The sequence below is a fragment of the Panthera uncia genome (assembly GCF_023721935.1).
Source record: "Panthera uncia isolate 11264 chromosome C1 unlocalized genomic scaffold, Puncia_PCG_1.0 HiC_scaffold_4, whole genome shotgun sequence".
NCBI lineage: Eukaryota > Metazoa > Chordata > Mammalia > Carnivora > Felidae > Panthera > Panthera uncia.
This window is the reverse complement of record NW_026057585.1, coordinates 9,317,303-9,340,471: the sequence shown is the minus strand read 5'-3', so window position 1 is coordinate 9,340,471 and position 23,169 is coordinate 9,317,303. Positions and strand designations below refer to the sequence as shown.

Sequence of the window (23,169 nt, the reverse complement as noted above, 5' to 3'; positions counted from 1 at the left end):
CAGTAATTTTGTCTTCCTAAAGTTTGTTCAGAACCTAATACTTTGTGACTATATAGAACAAGTACTTGACTTCTCAATTTTCATGATGAGATCAAAATAGCGTATCCTAGAATGCTCAATATTTCTTAACTGGAATTTGGTTAAATCATAATTGTTTTTATACCTAAGACCTTCAGTTGAAAATCCTCTACATGCTCTAAAATATTCACAAAATTTGATGAGGCATACGCAATCAAAACGCAGCTAGAAGAACCTGAAAATTCACATCAGTACTCAACTCTGAATTCACTTTAGGGTTGTCACTCTCACTTTTAACTGGCCACACAGCTATTTACGTGGAAAGAGAATATACACTTGCCCTGTCACTCACTCCTATGGTTTCTAAATTTCGCTGAAAATCGTATACCATAGGTGAACCAAGAGATTCATTTTCTACATTGGAGTACTTCAATTAATTTGTCCTTCTCCACAGGAGATCGGCAGCGTAGCCCCACGCACCCCATGTCCCATTTACTTGTGACAGTGGATCATTAGGTAAGTTCGACAACTGATCTGAGATCCCTTGACCAAAATCAAAGATGAAAAAAAAAGAGAGACAAAATATCAAGTTTAATGTTTACCTCTGTTCCTGACTTTTTACCCCTGATGACATCCATCTGTCTCTTAAATAGTTCTAATACAGCCTTGTAGACCAGTTCATACTGTTCCTGCAGAGCATCACAAACCGGAACAAGGGAAAACAAACAAAAAACTTGGTGAAATACAGAACCAGAGTTTGGGAGTATGCACATCAGTCAAATCTTAGTGTAGCAGATCTGAGATCATCGACAGTAGTTTAATTGTAGTGCCCTTATGTTTGTGTGGCCCATTTCAGATTGCAAAGCGCTTTTAGGCTGCTAAACGCAGCTAAATATTTGATCGTCTACCTCTAAATATACAAGGAAGGGCCTTCCAGCATGCTTTATGTTCTACTCCACCTTCTCACTTATCTTTCTCTCCACCATCATCCCTCCAGTTCTATTTTCCTTGCTTACATTTTAAAAGTTGTATTGGATCCTGGATGCATTTTTTTTGTTGTTGTCAGTTACCTTCATCTTTTCCAGAAAAAGTTAGATAGAATTGTGGTTGATGGGTAGATAGATGGCTTCAATATGTATTCTCAAACTTGACCCTCACAATTGATCTGTAAAGTAGGTAGCCTGTTATTCCTGTTCACACTGTGCAAGGTCATTCAGAAGTAAGGTCCAGACTTGAATTAGAACTTGAATCTTCTGACTCTTAGTTTAGTGCACTTGGATCAAGCTGCTGAAACGGTCTCCTAGCAGAGATACTGAAGCAACGTAGAGCACTGAAGGGTTTGGAAATTTGTGCTTGTAAAAGGATTTCACCATAGAAAATGAGACCACCACAATTACAAGGTTTGTGGGGAGTTTTCTGCCGCCATACTTGATCAAGCACTTGATTTTGTATCTACTTTTCATCTGAAAGAGCCTAAACAGGGTTTCCCCTGACACTTTACACAACTCTGTACAAATAAAGCACAACCTTTGCCAATTACAATTTTAGCAGGAGAGCAATAGAGTCTATCACCCAACACATCCATTGGTACACTCTTCTATTTTTTTAAGAAGAGAGAAAAATCAGACAGGAAGCACCCAGCTGGTTACAGTGGTTATTTCCTGGTTAGCGTGGTGTCAGAAAAAGCAGCTACAATTGGTAAGGTATTTGTTCAGCTAGTTGCTGATAGTGCCAGCATGGGAAGGCTAACTTAAAATCGTTTCGGCTGTCTTCCGACTCTTACAAGTAGGCCTGAAATGAACTTTCTCTGAAATGGGGTATGGTTGTCTTTCTTGATGCAGTTTCACAGTGTGATATTAGACAACTAGGATGCAACCTCCTGGAATCTTTATACATTTACAGGGATCAGCCTTCTTTGAAGTCTGGTAGCACTAAACCAGCCAATGCTTACATTTCACAGAAACTTTTTCCCTTACAAGCTGAATATAGAAACACCTACAGTCAACACATGAAAAAAAAAAGTTTTTTTTCCACTAGCTATTAGTGGAAAACCTGTGTGAGCCAAACAGAAGGCTTATATTATAATAGCTCTTCATTTTTTCCCTCCCATTCACAAATGCTAGATGAAAATATCTAAACTGTCACTGTCAATTATTTTACCTCCAAATCTACGTGCAAGTTCACTTTGTAAGTGCTTTAAACACTTGAAGGTCTTGCTATTTAAGCAGCAAAAATTAGTTGTAACAAATTGTGTGAAAGTGTCTGTTGCTTGATAAATATCAGTAAACGCTTGGTGAATAAGGAATGAGGAATGCCAAACTCCATCTTAAAGATGGAGACCATTTATTTAGAAATGTGGGTAAAACGATTGGCGTGGAAATCTGGGTGAAATTAACATCGTAGAGAGTGAGAGATCTGTGCTGGGAATGTTTCATCGAGGAGGCGGAGCTTGAGTGGGAGAGGAGAGGACAAAACCGAGGAAGAGCATCTGAATGGAATGAAGGGGCATGAGTAATTTGGGGTGGATTAAAATATCGTGATACATATATACATATGTACATACATACATATATACATATAATGTATTGTGATGCATATAATATTGTGATCATATATATGTGATCCATATATATGTGATCCGTATATATAATACATGTATATTGTGATACATATATATAATCATATGTATAGTATGATTGTAATTATGTTTTTTAAGTTTGCACACAATAAGGATCAGGAGAGACTATAGAACAATAATAATCGTGGCTACCTCTAGGTGATAGGATTATGGTTGATTTTATTTTTATTTTTAATTAAATCAAAAAATGAGTATATAAAATGCATTCCCCAGATTCTGTTACCACTTCCTGAAGTAGAAATTACAAGTCTCTGATTTTCTCTGGTTTCAGAAATGAATCACTACTACAAACCAGCAAGTTAACCTGACCCAGGTATTATATCTCGAGTACGTCAAAGAGCTTGTTGAATTTTTTCAACATCCCTTGTAAGAAACATAAAGTTACTGAGTTTCTTCACATTTTTTGCACAGACAGTAGAATACAAGGAATGAGAGGAATTTGACCCAAGCCAGGGATGTAGGAAAAATATTGATATATTCAGAGTTTGAGGAAATGCAAATGGACTCATGCACTTAGTAGTAAATTGGTGTTATAGCTAAAAATCAGCTATTCGGGGATGCCTTACTATGAAACCGAGAGAGGTAGCAAGAACCAGACACATGTTACCATCCATTCACAATAGTTGCATACCTGAGTTTGAACAAATGAAGGCCTTTGTGTTCGCATTTCCTGGATCAAACTAAAAACACTGAAGTTCTCAGGAATGATCTATCAAATAAAGAGAAACAATATCTTATTCCTTTGTTCCTAGCTTTGTTAATAAATTATTTCTCACGGTCTTGTTACCCCCATGGCATCTGTTGTCCTAACATAAGATCATATCTGAAAAAGAATGTGTCTTTAAAATGAATGAGATTTCTCTTCACTTGTGTCATGATTTAGAGCCTGGTGTTTTCCCCAGAAAAGACTGAAGAAACTCTTGAGAATGATTTCACATGGGGTGACCAGATGTCTGAAATTAAACATATAATGAAGGTGGAGCCTGGGTAGGTGAGCAAATATGAGAATTTTATGAAATAAAAGAAGTTGGCAGATAGGTTTAAAGCCCATATTTCACACTTCTCACTTCCTATTATTAGACTTTAAGAAAATGATTTCTAGGGGCACCTAGGTGGCTCAGTCCATTAGGCACTGACTTCAGCTCAGGTCATGATCTCACAGTTTGTGAGTTTGAGCCCTACGTCGGGCTCTGTGCTGACAGAGCCTGGAGCCTGCTTAGGATTCTGTGTCTCCCTCTCTCTGCCCCTCCTCCACGTGTTCTCTCTCTCTCTCTCTCTCTCTCTCAAAAATAAACAAAACATTTAAAAAAAATTTTTTTAATGATTTATAGATTGGAACACAAGGCTTGATTGGGGTAGATTGAGTCCATCCATTACAGCCATTTGGATAAAGGAAGGGTACCTGTGTAATTTGGGGCTGTGATTCTCAAATGTTTCAGAAGCATCAGAAGCACCTGGAGAGCTTGCTGGGCCCCCACCTCCAGTTTCTGCTTCCGTTCACCCAAGGTAGGGCCCAAGATTTTGCATTTCTAACAAGTTCTCAAGTGATGCTGATGCTGCTTCTCTGGGAACCACACTTTGAGGACCACCAACTTAGGGACTGATTTAATCATCTGACAAAGTGAGTCTTCAAGTGAATATTCTAGAAAATAGGAGTCATGGAAATAGGTGTTTGGAAGAACCAAACAATTCCTAAGTCTGCATGTAACAGGGTAGGCAAACGGGAAGCGCCTGCGGAGAGAAACTCACCCCGTCTTTTAGCAACATCCAGGTATAATCAATAGCGCAGATAACACCAGTCCTTCCACAACCGGCACTGAAAGGAAAGATCACAGTGGCACATACAGTTGCAGAGACTGGATTGTTGACAGTAGCTGGGAAATTTCACCAGCAGATTGAGGAAGAAGTAACCGAGAGACAACAAAACGTTCTAAACCCCCCATTTCCCAGAGCACGTCTCTTGGTTGCCACATGCACACACTGAGCCTTGGGACAGATCCTCGGCCACTTCTCACCCGCAAGGGTGTCTGGAGCGGCACTGTTCTCGAGTAACTTGTCAGAAAATACTACTTTAATGCTCAGGTTGACTGTATTATGGTCTGTTTCTGCTACCGACCTTTCTCTTCCTATCACTTTCATGTCTCAGCTTCATTCCTTTCTAATCAACTGGAGAAAGTGAGACTAGTGTCAAGAGCCTATATCCTACATGCCTGTACCAGCTTAAATTCCAACAAAGTCAGTCTTCCTTCAGTTTCAGCAGGAGTCCTGGCCAGGCTATGACATTTGGTTGGTTTTGGGTAGAAAGTTCAAAGAACAGCATCATACCTGCAATGAATGCACACGGGAACATGGTCATCCTCTTGGTAAGAACGCATATCCCAGATGAGCTCAAGAATAGGGTCTATGGATGAAGGCACATCATGGTCTGGCCAATTCCTGTAATGAAACTGGTAGAGAGTTCGAGTTTCCTATAAAAAAAAAAAAATAGCCAGAATAAAAGGAGGGTTCAGCGTTAGGACCCCACCTCATTCTAGCACAAGATTACTCTGACCTCCTAAGTAGCATCTCTGTCCTGTTGGCAATTTATGCTGCTTCCTTTCCTATAGGCCTCTGGTGCCCACATGCCTTCTGAGAACAATTAAAAGTGATTTCAGGTCACTGACTATTGGTCTGTCCCTATCTGCCCCACTCACACACAAGAGGAGATAGATATTACGACTGGTGTATTTCAGGTGGGTCACAGGCATGCTGATATATTAAACCCCTTTGCCTTAGAGAGACTAGGCAGCGTGAGCTCTCAATTCCCAGTCTCTACTCAGTGCACAGCCTCTATTCATCCTACAGATACTATCATTTTATATGTGTGCCATCGTGTGTAATAGATTGGGGAGCAGAGATTACACCAAAGGTCTCTTTTGCATATACATCAAAGGCCCAACTACTCCCCATTGTCTTATGCCCAGCCTGAGACACATACGTATGTATGTATGTATGTATGTATGTATTTATTTAAATATTTATTTTATTTTTGAGAGAGACAGACAGAACATGAGCAGGAGAGGGGCAGAAAGAGAGGGAGACACAGAATCCAAAGCAGGCTCCAGGCTCCGAACTGTCAGCACAGAGCCCGATGTGGGGCTTGAACCCATGAACCATGAGATCATGACCCTGGCCGAAGTTGGATGCTCAACCGACTGAGCCACCCAGGCACCCCTCATATGTTTTTTTTTTAATTTATTATTTTTTTAGTGATTATTTATTTTTGAGAGATAGAGAGAGACAGAGCATGAGCAGGGGAAGGGCAGAGAGAGAGGGAGACACAGAATCCAAAGCAGGCTCCAGGCTCTGAGCTGTCAGCACAGAGACCCATTTGGGGCTTGAATACACCAGCTGTGAGATCATGACCTGAGGCAAAGTCAGATGCTTAACCCACTGAGCCACCCCAAGCACCCCACATACATGTTTTTACCTCTGTCTCTGTAGGCTCTTGAGTTTACCACTCCTGTTCTATACTTACACTATTGAACTTGGCTTTTAGAGTCCTGATTATGTAATCAGATTTTCTATTTTCAGCTTCCTAAGAAGTAAATTAAAATAGTAGTTACTTCAAAGCCTAATATTCAAAACTAGTCTCTATAAAGTAGATCCTGGAGCATTTGCTCAACCACAATGGAAGCAGCCATCATACTTACACAGGATATGGAGAAAGGACCAACTTGCAGTTGTAGCTCTCCTGGCTCAGTCCAGTAGCGCTCACACTTTTTCTGTTACACAAAACAGAATGTAATGATTTCCCTCCATATATTCTAGTCTCTCCTAGGTAACAAAACCCACTCTCAATGAGAGAGACACAGGTTCTGTGTCCTTCACCTTACGTTAGCAATGTCCTACCCCCTTGGGCTTCGCCCCCAACATCATGGTGGTCTGGAATCTCCAAGGACGGGGAAAACACTAAAGGATATATAAATTACAGACTTCCTAGAAGTCTGAAAAAGTAGAAATAGGGATCTGGCATTTTCAGTACAGTAGTCCCCCCCCACCCCGTTCACAGCTTTGCTTTCCATGGTTACAGTTACCAGTTTCAGCCTTTCGGGTACCTACCGTCTGGGACGTATTGTTGGCAATACTAAGTATTGTAGTAGCCCAACCCTACATCACAAACACCTACGTCATTTCCTTTGTGTCAGCATCTGATCGTCTCACATCATCATCAGAAGAAGGGTGAGTACAGTACAATAAGATATTTTGAGAAAGAAAGAGACCACATTCACACAACTTATAGTACATTGCTTCAATTGTCCTATTTTATTATTGTTGTTGTTAATCTCCTAACATGCCTAGTTTACAAGTTAAACTTCACCATAGGTATGTACGTATAGGAAAAAATATGGTGCATGTACAGTTCGTTACTGTTGTTGGTGTCAGGCATTCACTGGGGGTCTTGGAGCATATCCCACGCGAATAAGGAGGGGACTGCTCTATTTCGAAAGGATTAACAGAAATCACCTCTACTAAAACAAAGCTGCACGAGCGAAGTGAAACCCCAAATTCCTTGGTTTTCACTGAACTGTGAATGTCAACAGTAGGTAAGATAGGTGCTCTCCAATGGAAACAAGATGTGAGCTACACACTCAATTTTAAGTTTTCTAATAGCCACGTTCAAAAATCAAAAATGAAATTGATTTTAATAATATATCTTAGTCCGATCAAAACACATGTAATCCGGATAAAACAGATATTAGATATTTGACATTTCTTATCTCAGTCTTCAGACCCCGGTGTGCATTTTATATTTACAGTACATCTCAATTAATCCACTAAATTTTCATTGGAACATTTAATTTCCATTTAGAGTTCATAAAATTTATAGGTGAAAAAGATTCACGTACCTAAGTTGTTCAAATCATGCTTAAAGTTCTCCAATCACTGAATTGGAACACTGAGTTTTTAAATTTAAACTCATTAAAATAATAAAATAAAGTTAAATTAAATTAAATAGTTCCTTGGGTACGTTAGCTATGTTTCAACTGCTTGATAGCCACATGCAGCTAGTGGATGTCATGTTGTTGGACAGCACAGGGTTAGAAGTGCTGACTGCCATTTAAGATGCTTGATTAATAAAAATGGGAAGATGAATTGTTACTTTAAAAGCATACCTTCTTTTTACTTAAAAATATAGAGCCTGGGCAAATGGACAAAAGGAGTTCTTAGAGGTAAATAAAAAATACTTGAGAGTCATTTGGCATTCCCAAACTGAAAGCTAGCAAGATGAGAATAATTTTTTTTAATGTTTATTTCTTTTTGAGAGAGAATGCAAGCGGGGGAGGGGCGGAGAGAGAGGGAGACACAGAATCTGAAGCAGGTTCCAGGCTCTGAGCTGTCAGCACAGAGCCTGACTCAGGGCTCAAACTCACAGACCGTGAGATCATGACCTGAGCCGAAGTCGGACACTTAACTGACTGAGCCACGCAGGCATCCCAGAATAATTTTTACGTAGGCACACTTAAGGCAAGTTCTGCAACCAAGTTTCCCCCTTCTCTTTCCTTTAACTCACCTTCCCCATCTCAAACTCCATGCACGCCATAACAATGATCTGAGGGGATGAAATAAATAGAAACCTGAGTGTTGATACAGTTAGAAAAAGCAGTTAACACACGGGTCCCAGAGTCATTGTTTTTTCTGGTTTTTTTTTCTTGTTATTGAACAAAAAAAGAAAACAGAAATCTTGATAAATTTTAAAATATTGCTCCTACCCTTCTTTCTGTCCTTACTTCCCTTTTCTCTATTCAAATCGGTAAATTCTTGTTAACAAATGAGACTGTCAAGATGAGAACTTTCATTTCCTTGAGTAAAGGTGACTTTGTGATTTTGACAAAAATGTGCCTGAACACTGAAATTTTAGCGACTGACCCAAAAAGGCACTGATTTTAATACAAAGGAAACCTCAGTCACATACCCTGATACCCTCCTCCCTCCATCTCTAAAAACTAGAGAATATAGTAACAAAAGCATTTCTGCCCTTACCAGGACACTGTATTCCCAAATCATCCTCCAGAAGTCCAGGAGAGTTGTAGACAAAGGTCCCTGGGTGGCTATATAAGCTTTGGGTCCATAAACTCCCTAAAAGGGAACAGAAATTATATGGGATGACTACAGATAATATCCTTTTCTTCTTGTTTAGAATCCCCTCCACCTCTTTCTTAGGTACCTAAAGAAATATGGTCTAGTATCCCGACCCCTTTTAAGGTACCTAGAAGACTATAGAATATGGGGTGTACCTTAATGAAGTTGGCATTGATGTAGTTGGAATCTTCATCCGAGGTTATCAGAGACAGCTCTACTAAGCTATGATCATCTATAATACGAAAGATGGACATATTAGAACTAAAAGGACTTAGAGGACTTACCGTAAGTCAGAAACTAGCATGTGAATAGTGGCTGTGCAAAAGTGTTTGATGAGTGAGTGAGTGAGTGAGTGAGTGAATGTTCTTTTGTGGTTGTATAGAGTACAAACTCATTTGTCAAAGCATTGTCCCAGGATTGGGAACAGCAGGCAATGGGTAAAACTAGGAATGACTGAATTTGGGAGAAGGTACAAATTTATAGGGAGAAACAAAAACTTACAGGGCAAGATATCCTTGTATCTGTTTTTCTTGATATTCTTGGGTCTCTCAGCCACATTTGTAGGATAGGTTTTGTCTGCCTTGTACTTAGTGGATTGTCTTTTCAGCCACTGTAATAAAATTCCAAAAATTAAATCTTCCTAGAGAAAAGAGGTAAGAATCTCTCTCTGTAGAGACCTTTCCTTCTCTTTTGCCCAAACAGTCCGCTTTTGCCCTTGTAGCATCTTCTAGAACTACGTCCAATTCAGGACAGAGCCCCTGAGCATAAGGTCAGCAGACTTCAGTTTGGAGAAGTGAAAAGATCACACTTAACTGCAGCTGAGCCACAAATAGCTAAAACCTAGAGGTGAAACTAGTGAATATTTTAAAAGCCAATGCCTTTTTGAAAACAAACTATATGCTCCACACAAACGTCAAATATTAAAAGTTTACCTTCTCTACGGCTACTACAGGGCTACTTTAAGTAGAAATGGAGCTTAAGCCAAATAAAATCTCTCTCTATATATAGCAAAATTTCAAAAGCAGTCTTTTTTTTTTTATATATATATATGACCCAAACTGCAAGCTGACCCCTCAAACAAACAACAGTCTTAACGACGACTGTGAGATCATGAGCTGAGCTGAAATCAAGAGTCGGACGCTTAACTGACTGAGCCACCCAGGCACACCGAGTGGAAATCTATTATAGCCTCCCATGTGCCTGTGGCATGTCCTTAGTTAAATTCACAGTCATGAGATCAAGCCCTGCAGAGCCCTCCACACCCAGCGGGGAGCCTGCTTAAGATTCTCTCCCTCTCCTTCTGCCCCTCCACCCCACACGTGCAAGCTCTCAAAAAAAAAAAAAAAAAAAATTTTTTTTTTTAATTTCCACTCAAGTTACACCAATTTTTTCAGCTGTCTCTGCTCTTATCCACTAAAGAATGCTCACTTTCAGGCTGCCACTGATTCCAGAGCTGCTGAAAAGATGTCAAGTCCCAGAACTGCTCCTTTTCAAAATCTCCAGAACTGAGCCCGTGCATCGACAGTGCCTGTTACACTGTTTCTCCTTGTTTGTTTTGTTTTGCCTGCTTGTGGAATGTTTTCTCGGGAGAAGCTAGAAGCAAAAAGCCCTTTTCTTGGTAAGATGCGCCTCTGTTAATTTGGTGAAATGTCACAGATAAAGATTGTGTGTGTGAGACATTGTGTATTTGCGTGCACACATGCGCACGTGCGTTCATCAGCCTGTGCTAGTTTCGCTCCTTTGATTGCCGCCTTCAACAATGGAACAGGATGACTTTTTCTTCCCACTCATTCCTCCTCCGGCAGTCATCCTGCTGGATGACTTAAGGAGACCATGCTCTTTTAGCAAAACATCACATAGGAAATGCCTATGGAATGGCTAATTTGGTAAGTGTGAAAGTCGGGTTTTGTCGTTTTTTGTTTGTTTTTTGTTTTGTTTTGTTTTTAGATATCTTACCTTGAGCTCAGACCGCTGTGAAGGCCTTTTTTAATTCCCCCACTCTCCCTACCAGACCCAGGGGCTCGAAACCCCCAACAGAGAACAAAACAGAGCGGAAGTAGGATGGAAGAACTGATCCACCTCACCAGAAAAGGAGGAGCCTTGAGAGTAGACAGAAAAAGGGTATAAAAGAGAAAGTATGGCCATGGGGGTGGGTTGGAGTTGAGGGAGAAAGGGTTGGTCAAAAGCAGAAGGCATTTCTCTGCCAACTGCAACGCTGGGATATGCATTCACAGTACCAACAAGAGAAATCGGGGGAAAGTTGCTGAGAGAACAAGAAATGGGGCCAGCATCCCTCCTGGGCCCTGATTGGTTGAAACGCATGACCAACGAGATTCTGTGTAAGCTTGATAAGCTTATAGTAAGTGCATTTGGTTTATGGTCTATACTATCCTTTTCCTTTCAAGACAGGAAAACTGAGGTCCTAGCCGTAAAAGTAGAAATCAGGACAGAGCCATTTTCAGGTACTTCTCATTGACTAGTAAGTTAATTACTAATAAATGGATTAGGGTCACTCCCAAAAGAGAACAGAAAGAAAAAGAAAAAGAAAGCACAAGACCAGAATATCTTTGCCTCGGAGGACTTCCTCATGGTATAGAAGACATAGCATAAGTTACATTTCAGAGCCGGATAAATCAAATCTGCCCCCCACCACCCCCCGCTGTGCTAGATGAGAGAGGGGGAATCAGGTTGGGCTGTCTCTCAAGGTAGTTCCCCAATGCCTACAACTACAAGTCAGTATGATCTATTCCAAGCCTCCAATCCGCTCCAGTTCGCCAGCCAAACATGTGGGGATTTGGCTGCTGTCCAATAGTCAGGTAAGTGAGCAGGCAGATAAGCAATAGCCAAAGTGGGGTGAGTAAACCAAGGAGATCAACTTTAGATACTTAAAATGTGAGGCTATGACAAAAAGTGTGATTAAAAAAGAAAAATCCTGGGAATAACCGAAAATGTGGAGTGAGAGGCTGGGTATAGAGTTGAGAGAAATTAGAAGTGATGCGATATATTTATTCTGGTGGTAGTGATGTGGGAAACAAAGACAGAAGGAAGTGGTGAATAAAATTAAATTTCCTTATTACCAGCAGCCCATGGACAAATACTTGAGTCGGGCACAGTGGAACATTTCTCTAGAAGCCTCCTACCGTCTTAATGTGCATGCTTTGCTAGAGGGAGAAACAATCTTAACCTGACAATAGCAAGGCCTCCGGGATCCTAGCAGATGAAAATACCTTTGGAAACTTCCCCTTGCCTTTACCTCCCCCAACTCCCAAGTATATAATCAGTCACTCCTCACAATCCCAGGGTAGCTCTTTCTGTCCATGGGCCCTGTCCCCATGCTTTAATAAAATCACTTTTTTGCACCAAAGACATCTCAAGAATTCTTTCTTGGTCATCGGCTCTGGACCCCTACCACCACTCCAAAACCACATCAGTAGTAGCAAAAAAAAAAAAAAAAATTCAACTTAATGTGCACAAAAGTGAAAAAATGCTGATAAGTCTGTTCAAGGGATAGGCTGTTTCACATAAATGAATCATTTTGATGAGGGAGCAGGGGGCGGGCTGAGGACAAAGTGCAAGCTAGTGCACCCCCCCCCCCCACCAGGTGGAACGTGTGTGATATTTCTCAGGCACTCCTGGCTGCCCAAGGACAAAGGAAAGGAAAGGCAAATGGCCAACTGATAGAGGTCCCAGTCATACAGGACATGGGTCTCCACCAGTTTACAAATATCTTAGCAAATTACAAGAAAAAGGCAATCTTGTCAATAGCTTAATCTCCAGAAGACTGTAGACTGTTTCCCGGAGCCCCAACATCATCCTCCCCTCCATAGTGATGTGGGGAACGAAGGCAAGGAGGAAACGGCAGGTAAAATTCAGTGTCCTTATAACCTGCAGCCCATTGGTAAATACTTGAGGCAAACACAGAGTAGAACTTTTCTGCAGGAACCCCCTACCGTCCTAATGTTAATGCCTTAGTGGAGGGAAAACAACCTGAGCTTGACAATAGCAAGGCCTCAGGTGTCTTAGGAAAGTCCTTCTTTAGCTTATGAAAGTCCTTCTGGAGGCTTCCCTTGTGACTTCACCTCCCCCAGCTCCATAGTGTAAAACCAGTCATTCTTCACAGCCCCAGCACAGCTCTTTCTGCCCACGGATCCTGTCCCCATGCTTTAATAAAATCACCTTTTTGCCCCAAAGACATCTCAAGAATTCTTTCTTGACTTCGGCTCCAGACCCCAAGAACCCCCCATCACCCCAAATCCTCATCAATTTCAATTCAACACATGTTTGTGCACTGGCTCCTACAGGAGGGACTATGTTCATGAGTGTATTTATTTATATACAAGTAAATATAGAAGTAGATATATTCAGTTCTAATGTATCCATGCCTTCTCTGGTCTATGATCAGTCTCCAGAAGTTGCTACTATATCAGTCTGACTTCTAGTGTATTCCAAACCAACATTGCCGTGGCCTTTAGAACTGGGTATGTTCTCTCTGTTAGGACTCATTGAATCCTTCATAGTTAATAAATACGTCTTTGTATTTGATGAATATAGTATTTACCTTTTCTGCAAATATACCTTATCCCTAAGAGACATAAAATTCACCCCCCCCCTTTTTTTTCTTTTTATGTTTCAAATGGAATCAAACACTAAAGCAAAATTTTAAATACAGATTTCTTAAATAAAAAAGTAATGGCATATTCATTGAAGAGATTTTAGAATACAGAGAAGTAAAAAAAAATTCTAAAAATCACCTAATATCCCGCTCTACCCAGACTTAATCATTCTTAAGATTTTATATTACATTCCAATGTTTTATCTACCTGTGTAATAAAGATGGGATCACACTGTATATGGGGGTTTTCAACTTGCTCTTTTTACTTATGAATTTGTGTTATACGTTTTAAATGATGGCAGAGTATTCCATACTATGGAGTGTAATATAAATTACTTAACCTGTTCCTTTATATTATTGCACCTTTAAGTTGCTTCTGATCTTCCTAAACCATCGTTCTAAACAATATTTTTATAGGTAGCCAAAACCTATAAAAATATCTTTCCTTATTTCCTTCAGATGAATTCTCAGGAGTGGTCAAAGAATTTTCCCACTTAAAATTTTTTTTAATGTTTAATTATTTTTGAGAGACAGAGAGAGAGACAGAGTGCGAGTGGGAGGGGGGGGCAGAGCGAGAAGGAGACACAGAATCTGAAGCAGGCTCCAGGCTCCAAGCTGTCAGCACAGAGCCTGATGTGGGGCTTGAACCCACGAACTTCAAGATCATGACCTGAGCTGAAGCCGGATGCTTAGCCGACTGAGCCACCCAGGTGCACCCAGAATTTGCCCACTTTAAAGGCTTTTGATCCATATTATCAAATACATATGAGATATGGTATACAAATTTTGCCTCCAGAAAGGTTACAACACCAATGCATATTTCTGAACTCTGACCAACATTAGGACTATAATGTTTTAAGTATAGATCCATCTGATAGGTTAAATGTTATTGGTTGTATTTTTTTAATGTTTATTTGTTTATTTTTGAGAGAGAGAAAGAGGGGTGAGGAGAGACAGAGAGGGAGACAGAATCCCAAGCAGGCTCCACGCTGTCAGCACAGAGCCCAATGTGGGGCTCAAACTCACCAACTGTGAGATCATGACCTGAACCAAAATCAAGAGTCAGACATCAACTGACTGAGCCACCCAGATGCCCCTTTACACATGCTTTCTAAATGAAGATGCTTCAACTACCTCCAATGTAGTAAAGGAAAGGTACATCAAAGGAGTTTTAAACAAAGACATGCAGCAAATTGACCAGCATGTGATACATATAACCAAGCCTTGACCCATATTTAATACAATGGCTGGAGTGTACATATCATAAAACCACAATCAGTTGCAGTAACTGGCCAAAGGAAATGCCTATTAACTGTAATCTATCTGATAAAGAATGGGCTAATGGAAGTGGATGGTCCTCATTAAGCCTAAAAGACCAGTAAGATGCCCAACACTGTCACTGTTGTCCCTAGAATTGTCCAGGAAAGAGTGGTGGCCACTCCTGAGGGTTCAGACAAGGAGGTAGAGACCACACCATCACAGCTGAGGCCACCAAAATCATTCTGCTCAGCAGGCAACTTTCTGATTATGGTTGGCTTCTCACATAAGTTTTTCTCCAAACTATAGGATATGCTGTCAGTCAATGCAAACTTCTATTCTCACAGTGATTTGTCTCCTTGAAAAATTAATACATTGGCAATCTTGTTTCTGGTGGATTTCTTATGTATGCCTAATCCTGATGATCAACTCTGGGCATAGTAACAAAATTGAATTTTTAGACTTGCAAAACTAAAGCCAAGACACTGGATGGTGGTGATCCAAGGCAGTTCTTTTAAATTTTTTTTTTTTTTTAACATTTATTTATTTTTGAGACAGAGACAGAGCATGAACGGGGGAGGGTCAGAGAGAGAGGGAGACACAGAATCTGAAACAGGCTCCAGGCTCCGAGTGGTCAGCACAGAGCCCGACGCGGGGCTTGAACTCACGGACCGCGAGATCATGACCTGGGCCGAAGTCGGCCGCTCAACCGACTGAGCCACCCAGGCGCCCCAGATCCAAGGCAGTTCTTATGTGAGTACGTGACCTCGCTCAATGCACTCTGTGATCCCAACAGTTTGGTAATTGCATTTATTCGACCTTGATGGAATTCATGAAAAGTACTAGAAAAAAAAAATCAAGACCTGGCTACATCCAACAAAATGGATGGATTTTATAAATATAATGTAGAGTGAAAGAAAAAAAGGCCTTTAAAAAAGCCAAATACATATAACATGATTTCATTACATAGAGTTCCAAAACAGGTAAAATTAATCCCTACTGTTCAATTTATATATCTATATCTATATCTATCTATCTATCTATCTATCTATATATCTTAAAGCTACTCAGAAAAACAAAGAAAATAATTCCACAGAGAAAGGCAAATATGATTTCACTTAGATGTGGAATCTTAAAAGACAAAACAACAAACAGCAACGAAAAGAGAAACAGACTCATAAATATAAAGAGAAACTCGTGGTTGCCAGAGGAGAGGGGAGGAGGGGGATAGGCGAAATAGGTGAAGGGGATAAAAAATAAATACAAATCATCACCATTTCAGGGCAACACCTACCTCCACTCTGGCAGGGGTTGGCAGTGGGGGGTGAGGGAGATGTGGTCCAGGACACCCAAGGGATTTCTGAGGTGTAGGCAATGTTCTGTTTCTCTATTTGAGCGGAGCTCGTATGGATGCCTGCTTTATCACTAGTTGTTAAATTGCATATGTGTGTTTAAAGTACTTTTCTGTGTATATGTTATAGTCTATCATTTTTTTAAGTTTAAAAGGTTAAGACTAATGCACAAATTGGGGGCAATAGAGTCAGGGATCGGAGGAAGGGCTACTAGCACAGGCTCAACAGTTAGATAGCTTTATTTCAAATCCAAGTTCCACCACTTAATGCAGGGCATGACCTGAGGCAAGTTGTTTAACCTCTCTGTTCCTCAGGGTCTACTACTTGCCAAACGTGTGCCGGTGCCGGTCACTGAGGACACCAAGACAAGCAGAACCAAATGTGAGCCTCGCCTTTGTAGAGCTTCAGTCTAATGGGAGAGCAGACATTAATCGAATAAACACACTAATAGATGTCAAATTGAACTATGAAAAATGCTATGAGGCTGGGGCAAAAAAAGGAACTTAAAAAAAATGACGGTGCTAATGAGAATGTGTTATGTATTTGATCTATTGGGAAGGTCAAGAGAGGCTTCTCTGAGGCAATGGTCGCCAAATTGAGATCTGAAAAATTATGAAGTGTTAATTAACTAGGTAAAGAGGAATATGGGGGAATATTTAAGGAGAGGCAACAGCATGTGTGCAAAGGCCCTGTGGCAGAAGCAGCATGACAAGGACAAGAAACTCAATATGCTGTAAGAACTGGAGAAGCACTTGAGGGCTGGTCCACGCAGGACTTTGTTAGCCATTGTAAAGGATTCTTCGGGAAGTAAATGAGGTTTTGTTTGTGAAACACATCAGCACAGAAGCTGGAACACAGTTCCGTGTGTTAGCTATTGTTGAAAGTGGATGAACAGAAAAGTTGTATGAGAAAATGCAGGTTGAAAATAACTGTGGAGTATGGAGCTGTGGAATCAGTACATTGTTCACCTAAAACTAATGTAACACCGTGTGTTCGCAATACTTCAATTAAAAAGAAAGAAAGAAAATGAAAAGAATGCTGAATATTTTTGAGGCTCTGAAAATTAACATAACAAAGTCTTATTTTACACTAATTAAATCAGAAGAAAAAAAAGCATGCTATGATGCAGTGTACAGGTTAAGAGGTTTTGGAATCACACAGGTTTCAATCCTGGCCTTGCCATTTTATGGGTTAAATGAAGATAATATTTTCCTCTTGGGGTTGTTGTAGTGATTAAGATCATATATGGTAAACCACTTATTGCCTAACATACAGTAGGCAGTCAAAAAGATTTATTTATCTTCTTTTATAGTTACTAAGACTAGGAAGGTGGTAGAGAAGATGATAAATTCAGACTTTGCAAATTAGAAGCGCTCTTTGAAAAATACATTTGGCTTTACTTAGCCAATTAGATGCTAATACTCTTTGACCCAGTAATGACACCTTTGTGGATCTAGCCCAGGATATAAACCAAAAGAAGGGGAAAATCACATGGACAAACATACTTGTGCATGTTATGTCAATAATTATGACAAATTAGGGGCGCCGGGGTGGCTCAGTCGGTTAAGCGTCCGACTTCAGCTCAGGTCACGATCTCGCGGTCCATGAGTTCGAGCCCCGCGTTGGGCTCTGTGCTGACAGCTCAGAGCCTGGAGCCTGTTTCAGATTCTGTGTCTCCCTCTCTCTCTCTGACCCTCCCCCGTTCATGCTCTGTCTCTCTCTGTCTCAAAAGTAAATAAACATTAAATAATAATAATAATAATTATGACAAATTAGAAATAATCTAAATGTCCAGTGTATGAAAAAATTAAATTACTTGGGTGCCTACTACATGTCAGGCATTTCATATATTTTCTCCATTTTCTTCACAGCAATTCTGCAATGTGACTATTTATTTGTTCCCACTTTTTAACGACTTTGTTCAAGGTCACACAGCTAATGATAGAACCTGAATTCAAACTAAGGTGTATAAGATTCCACAGTTGTTACAAATATAGATGGTGGAGCAGGCCACTTGAACTTTAATCTCTGTTCCACCACTTACTAGCTACCTGGCCCTCAGCAAGTCAGTTGACCTCTCTGTCTCAGTTTCCTCCTCTATGAAATGGAAATAATAACAGTACCTTCCTCAATGGTTTAAATGAAGTGATACATAAAAGTGTTTACAACAATTTCTTTAAGAGCTATAGAAGTATTAGCTATTATTCAGAGTATTATGCTTCCATTACACCATGCTGCATCAGAAGCTGTAAATATAGATTTTAATTAACATGATAGTTTTTGTGTAACGTTATGTGAAAATATGAGAATACAAAATTGTATCTATGCTATAATGACAACAATGTAAAAGGCAGTATATAAGTGTATATAAGTATATAAGAACTAAGATTTCTACACCAAAAAGACTGTATTTGTTGGGATATTGGTACTATGGTGAATTTATTTTCTTTTAACTTGCAATAATATTGTTTCATAAGAGTAACAACAAGGTGGTTTTTTTTTAATTATGCTTAAGAAATTTTTTATGGGCGCACACGTGGGTCAGTCAGTTAAGTGTCTGACTCTTGATTTTGGCTCAGGTCATGATCTCACAGTTCATGGAATTGAGCCTTGAGTCCAGCTCTCCGCTAACAGTGCCAGAGCTGGCTTGGGATTCTCTCTGTCCCTCGCTCTCTCCCCCTCCCCCACTCACACACAGCTGGCCTCCTCTCTCTTTCTCTCTCTCTCTCATCCTCTCCTCTCGAAATAAATAAACATTTACAAATATAGAGGAATTATTAAGAATTTAAAAAAAAAGAAATTTTCAGTAGTGTGGTTGCATACTTCTGTCTCTGCTGTGTAGAAACTATACTAACTGGGGACTTACCCTCAGGCTAGATCCTTTGAGGGGTTCGGTGTTACTGGCTGAAGCAAGACACTTATTGCACAAGGATTAATTTCCCAGTCTCTGAAATGATAGATCTGGATTCAGTTTCATGTCTATGGCTGAACAGCTGAGTGAGCTTAGGCCAATCACTTAACCTCTCAGAGCCTCAGTTTCCTCCTCTGAGAGGACATTCCTCATCATAGAGAACATAACTATGTCATGGGTTATGTTTTCTTTTTAATGAGTAGTAAATATGATAATGAATATGATGCTTCCTTGACACCCCACCAAGATTATCACAATTAAATATTTCCTAGAGTAATCAGCTGTTTAATGTTTGCCTCTCTAAGACATCCTCTGATGTCTTAGGAGATAAACCCCACCAAAGCATGGAGCACTGCATTGCATAGTGCAGCATCTAGCATAATGCTTTGCACATAGTAAGCTCTCAGTAAACACGTGGATGAATGCATGAAAACCTTATAGGAATGGTCTTGGCAGTTTCCACTACAGAAATGTGATCGGATTTAGTGTTGGCTCAGGAAAAGACTCACACAGCATGGTGTTGTCTTCAGTGTCATAGCAAGGCTATGTGCTCTGCCCAGAGATACACAACCAAGGGGGAAGTGTGGACCGAAATCCGAGCCACTGACCTGGCAGGGGGCAGGGGGCACAGATTGTCTACCTGGAACCAGAGATGACTTTCGATAATTCCCACAAAGGAACCACCATTTAGGCTAGCAGTGGCCTTGGGTCACAGAATCAGGGATCCAACCTCAAAAACATCCAATCCTGGGAAAATACATTAAGGGGCTTAAGGTAGGAAGGGGGAAATGACCAGATGAAAAGTCCTTCAATTTAAAGACAGTATTTACCTTGTCCAAGCAGGCAAATAACCCATTCACCACTACCCAGCTCCCCCAAAAATGAATGTCTCTGGTATCTCAGCTGAACCTTTAGGTGGGGCTGAGGGCAAGACTCTGTTTTTCCACTGGAGGACATGAGTCAGTGAACAGTGAGGTTCTACTTAATCACCACCCAAAAACAAGGTCCTTAAAACCAAGAGCTAGAAAAGCAAGGAAGTGATTAATATAAAAGTCAGGATAGTGATTATTCCTTCGTCAGGGCAGGGTGGGGTGGGGGTGGGGATGGGGGTGGGGGTGGGGGTGGCGGTAAGGAACCTGATGGAGAAGCCATATATAGAGGTTTTCCGGGGTCCGAAAATGTTCCATTCCTTGACCTCTGCGGTGGTTGCTTCATAATTATACTGACACATGCTCTATGTAATTTTCTAAATGTGTCTTATATTTTACAATTTCAAACAGCTGGAAAAAAATACAAACTATACAGTGTTTTTAAGCAGGGAAAAATGACCAGATTTGTATTATTAGAAGATCACTTGGCTGTTGAATGGAAAATTGATTGAAGGTGGGCCAAGGCTAGAGGCAGAGAAAACAGGAGGTGAGGTGGCTGCTATAACTTGGTGGGAGATTATAAAGACAGGCCAGGACCTCCCCCTTAACCTCCCTCCCTGGTGGCTCCACTTAGAGGGACTCACACTGCCTGGCCAGTGGCACCGAGAGCACATTTTTCACAATGCCACAATATTATCCAAGTTGAGTTGACACAGGGGCTCTGTCATAACATAGAATCACTGTCATGATATCTAATCACTCCAAACTTTACAGAGTGTTTTCACATCTGCCCTCCAGAACCAGAATGTTAGCTCCATGAGCACAGAGGCTTTGTCTTGTTCACGGCTATACCCTCAGTGCCTAGAACTGAACTTGATACACGGTGGGTGCTCACTACATATTACGGAATGAAGGAGCGCATTTAATTATCATTGATATTTAATCACCACGACAACCTGTGAGGACAGGTAGGCCACGAATGATCATCCCCATTTTGGAAGTTAGGAAACAAAGACTTGGGGAAACGAAGGAACAGATCAAAGAGCTGATAATTTGGTGGACAAGAGAATCGTGATTTGATTTCAGGTTTTCTGCTTCAACTCCCTTGTTCTTCCCACTCCTTCACAGCTGAAGAGCTGAGCCAAGCCTTCAAGTTCTTAAAGCCCTGAAACACCAGCTGGAAGGAAGTATTCCAAAATACATAATGCTATCAGATATCCTATGTCATCGGACATGCTGGGTACAGGATGAGCGAGGCCTGCCCAGGGCTCAACACCCATTACCACAGTCCCCTCAGAGGAGATGCAGGGTTCCCCTGGCAGATCAGATCCAGTCGGCCCTAGGCCAGCTGGCACCTGTATTTCCCCACATCCCTCACTTGTCTCTGCTCCTTATCCCATTCTACCCCTCCACGCAAGAGAAGCTTCCAAAGACCCTGTTATTTAACAGCAAAAACACGCATTCTCGTTTTTCTCCTTAGAAGAAAAGGAAAAGAAACAATAAAGAAATATGGCAGCAGGCAGTTTCGGTGCTCCTCAAGAGCCTTTGTCATCCGAGTGGGATTCCGTGGGGAGGCTAAAAACATAATGCTCCATGAGAAGTTAATCTTGGTTTCTTTCCTCTTAATGTTAATTAAAAGTAGTCATTTGAAGCAAAAACCACAACTCGGATACCTAGGGACTCCAGATGTTCAATTAATAGGAATGTTTATACACCTGGAATTATGTATGTCTTCCGTGGGAATCTTGGTCAAACTCCAAGAACCAGCAAACACAGTATTTAAAACAGGGTTTTGGACAGAATACTTAAAACACACAAACTGCTCAAGAAAGTCGAACTTTTAGGTCACCTTCCTCCCTTCTTCCCCTGCTGCAAGGCCTGATACTCACTTTATCCCAAGAGCAGTGTGGTCTACGAGAGTTGGACCATCCTAGTCAGTTAAACAGTCTGTGTAACCACCCTGAGAGTGTCACACGTAGGACTCACCAGAAATTCATTGGCAAACTCCTCTTTGTTAGATTTCCTGTTTTGGGCTTCATCCAGGAACTTCTGCAGAATTTCTCTTTGGTCCATGCTGCAGGGCAAGAGAAACTGTCTACCAGTGGGTTAAGAGAGGGCATGTCAAGTGGATGTCATGGCCGAGATACCACCAAGAAGCCACTGCTGCCTCCAGAGCAGAGCATGTTGAAGGCTGTGGTTAACTGACTTCATCACAAGCCCTAGAGGAAATTAGTACGCAACCAGCCTCTGTGGTCACACAACAAAGCCATCATCACTCCAGGGCCCTAGCGCCTTCCTTCTCGAGGAAGGAACCTGGTTACAATTCAAGTGCTAACAAACAAGAGGCTAACCAGAGCATAACACATGGCCTGCTTAGCTCTGACACCGTTCCACTCCAACATCTTTAAGTCAAATTCACCCTTTTTCTTGCTTCCTAGAGAAAAGGCAGAATTACAGGTCTTAGGAATGGGGTCTGCCTCTCCCCATTTCCTCAATGAACACAAAGGCCCTGTCGATCCTTTCTGTTTCCTCCTGTCCCAAATGAACTCAGCGAAGTTCAGTTAGGGTCCGAAAGGGAGACAGACACCGTTTGGAATTAAAACACCTTCTGCCTGCACTATTCTCCCCCAAAGTTTCTTGTCCATGCGATCTGTGGAAAATTACTGTTCATCAGAGAAGGCTTTTTTATTCAGCAATCTTATGTCTGCCATATACACCTCAAACTCTCTTTTGGATGAAGCAAAGTCAGCTGCTTCTGACAGTCTGTGTCTCTCCGTGGGCTGGGGAAGTGCTGACCTCCACTAAGGGAAGTGCTGTTGATTTCAGGACTGAGTATTGGTCTGTATAAGATCCAGGAGCACAGTGGCCCTCATGAGGAGCACCTGACCAGGAAGTTGGCACAATATCCCCTGTAGGCAATGCTAGTAAACTATAAGGAACAGAAAAAGAGTAAAATCAGCCACCTTGCTGGCAGCAGTATAACTTTCAGGGCCGAAAGGCTGAAGAACCATTTCTAGAGAAGGCATTCTACTATCCAACTAGTGTCTTGGAAAAGGCCATTGCTTCAGGAAGCCACGCTGTGAGTGTGGCATTTTGTCCCTGACAGACAAGCTGTTCGAGAGAAAGCTTCCACATCTCAGCTTGCGTAAATCCTCTCCTCAGTGGGTACAAACCTACCTAAGACTGTCTCATGCGGAGTGAGAGCAACTCAAAATCAGTATATCATCTCTGTTTGAAGACAGAAGTTCCATAAAAAAAATTGTTAACAAAATTAGTCTGAAATAATCCTGAAGAAAACCGGGAAATGTGCCATTAGAACTTCCTCTATTAGCAATCTTTTCTGTTTTGGATTATTTAAACTCCCTTTAGGAAATTCGAGGCACTATTAA

The 23,169-nt window shown here is 41.0% G+C and overlaps 1 protein-coding gene across 2 annotated transcripts in view; it reads right to left on the bottom strand.

Moving 5' to 3' along the window:
* The window catches only part of PTPN22 (protein tyrosine phosphatase non-receptor type 22), a 60,246-nt gene extending 37,612 nt beyond the window's left edge, over window positions 1–22,634 (bottom strand). For both annotated transcript variants that reach the window (XM_049618394.1, XM_049618395.1), the window contains exons 1-11: window positions 21,767–22,634; window positions 9,281–9,389; window positions 8,935–9,011; window positions 8,681–8,776; window positions 8,211–8,249; window positions 6,349–6,420; window positions 6,174–6,233; window positions 4,982–5,124; window positions 4,406–4,472; window positions 3,288–3,365; window positions 621–707 (exon numbers count right to left, since the gene is read on the bottom strand). In XM_049618394.1, coding sequence (XP_049474351.1) covers window positions 621–707; window positions 3,288–3,365; window positions 4,406–4,472; window positions 4,982–5,124; window positions 6,174–6,233; window positions 6,349–6,420; window positions 8,211–8,249; window positions 8,681–8,776; window positions 8,935–9,011; window positions 9,281–9,389; window positions 21,767–21,853 — 915 coding nt within the window. In that variant the 5' untranslated portion in view covers window positions 21,854–22,634. The remainder of the gene's footprint in view (window positions 1–620; window positions 708–3,287; window positions 3,366–4,405; window positions 4,473–4,981; window positions 5,125–6,173; window positions 6,234–6,348; window positions 6,421–8,210; window positions 8,250–8,680; window positions 8,777–8,934; window positions 9,012–9,280; window positions 9,390–21,766) is intronic.
* Window positions 22,635–23,169: the final 535 nt, after the last annotated feature.